At 64.4% G+C, this 1,684-nt stretch overlaps 1 protein-coding gene across 1 annotated transcript; it reads right to left on the bottom strand.

Moving 5' to 3' along the window:
- Positions 1-686: 686 nt before the first annotated feature.
- On the bottom strand, positions 687-1,617 carry EMIHUDRAFT_256358 (hypothetical protein; the record flags this gene model as incomplete). Its single annotated transcript, XM_005768128.1, has 2 exons — positions 687-772; positions 1,275-1,617. The coding sequence occupies 2 exons, from the start codon at positions 1,615-1,617 to the stop codon at positions 687-689; spliced, it is 429 nt and encodes a 142-aa protein (XP_005768185.1).
- Between the last annotated feature and the right edge of the window lie 67 nt (positions 1,618-1,684).

The following is a 1,684-nucleotide window of genomic DNA, read 5'->3' on the forward strand; positions in this document are numbered from 1 at the left end:
CATTCCTCCTCGGCGTTGTAGTCAAACGCTCCGGTGGAACGGCCGGTCGAGCGGAAGGCTGGGGTCTTGGATTCCACGCGGAAGGTGCAGATGCAAGGCATCAAGCTGCGCGGGCGCGGGAGGCGGGCGTCGGGCTGCTTTGGTGCAGTGTTCCCCGGGCTGGAGCGCGAGGCTCGAGCGGGGGGGGGGGGGGGGCTGCCCCCGCGCGAGGGCCAGGATCGCGGCGGGGCGCGGAGCGAGGATCGTGGCATGCACATGCGTGGCCAGCCAACTTTGTTGCACGATTTCTTTTCCCTTAGGATCCCTAGTCCGTTTTACCCTCCCAGCATGGAGGACGGGCCCACACGCACACACACGTTGCACACGATTGGCTCGGGAGCCGACACGAGGCACACTGTCACCGGCCGTAGCACCGGGTCCGGACTGCTGGACACACACACAGCACACAGCTCACAGGACAGCTCACGAGGTGGCGCTATGTAGTGGGGTTCTCAGGGACTCACGCGGGAGAAGAAGGTGGAGCACAGGGACAGGAACACAGAACTCACGAACTGACATCCCACCCCGCGCCGGGGGCGGTGGCGCGCGCGAGCGCCGGGGTATTTTGCCGACCCGCAGACTGGCAGGCGCCAGGCCACAGACCCGCCGGCAGAGCCTTGGGCCGCAGCCGCGATCCGCGCTGGCTCTCAGGAGAGATCCTGCGCAGTGCTGACCGCGCCCTCGAAGTGGACCATCGAGTACTCGATGGCTGTCCAGGAGAAGCGGTGCAGCGCTGCGGCATATTGTCGCAGTGCGGCATGTTGTCGCAGTGCGGTGCGGTACTCCTGCTGCAGCGCGCGCGCGGTGGTGGTGAGGAGAGTGCGAGCCCTTGAGCTGCTGGGTCAGTCCATCGCCGGCGCATGCGCCGGCCTTGAGGTGGTTCCCACAGTAGCTGGCCCTGAGGGAGGGTGGTAGAGGATGTAGAGTGTAGAGCGCTGTAGAGCTGTAGAGATGTAGAGCACTCTGGAGCGCTGTAGAGCTGTAGAGCTCTACATCCGGCGCGGGACGATGTGAGTCCGATGTAGAGCGATGTAGAGCGCGATTTTGCTGTAGAGTTTGTTTGTAGAGGCTCTACAGCCAAACCGCGCCGGGAAGGCAGTAACTCAAAGTAGAGGTCGAGCCGCGCTAATGGGGTGTCTCCGAGCTTACTGGAGCTCTGATGGACAGCCCTGACTATCCCTGACACACAGAGAGTCACTCTGACGGCACACAACACCCTATGACTGCGTCATGACCAGCCTGCCATGCGTCGCCGGTGCCGCATTCGTCGCTGTGCTTCTTTAGCAGGCGGTGGACTGTCGGCTGCGAGGACGGTCGCATTTGCGCGAGGCGAGGCGAGCATTGCTGCGCGTTGCATGCGCCATGCCTCGCGCCAGCGCGTGCGGGAGCTCCTGGCTGAGCGTTGAGTCCAGGCGAGTTGCGCTGGCCACGATCGCTACGCCGAGCCGAGCTGACGCGCCGAGGCGCCGGCCAGTCGCAGCCGTGAGGCATGCCCCACAGCAGCAGAGGCACCTGCCACCCATTGGGCGGGCAGACAGAAGGCCAGGGCAGCACTGGCAAGTGCAACGCGCGCCTCATGTCGGAGAGCGACCGTGCCTCGTTCGCGGCTTATGATGTAGAGTTTGTTGTAGAGATTTCACGTTGA

This window comes from Emiliania huxleyi, assembly GCF_000372725.1.
Source record: "Emiliania huxleyi CCMP1516 unplaced genomic scaffold EMIHUscaffold_4695, whole genome shotgun sequence".
NCBI lineage: Eukaryota > Haptophyta > Isochrysidales > Noelaerhabdaceae > Emiliania > Emiliania huxleyi.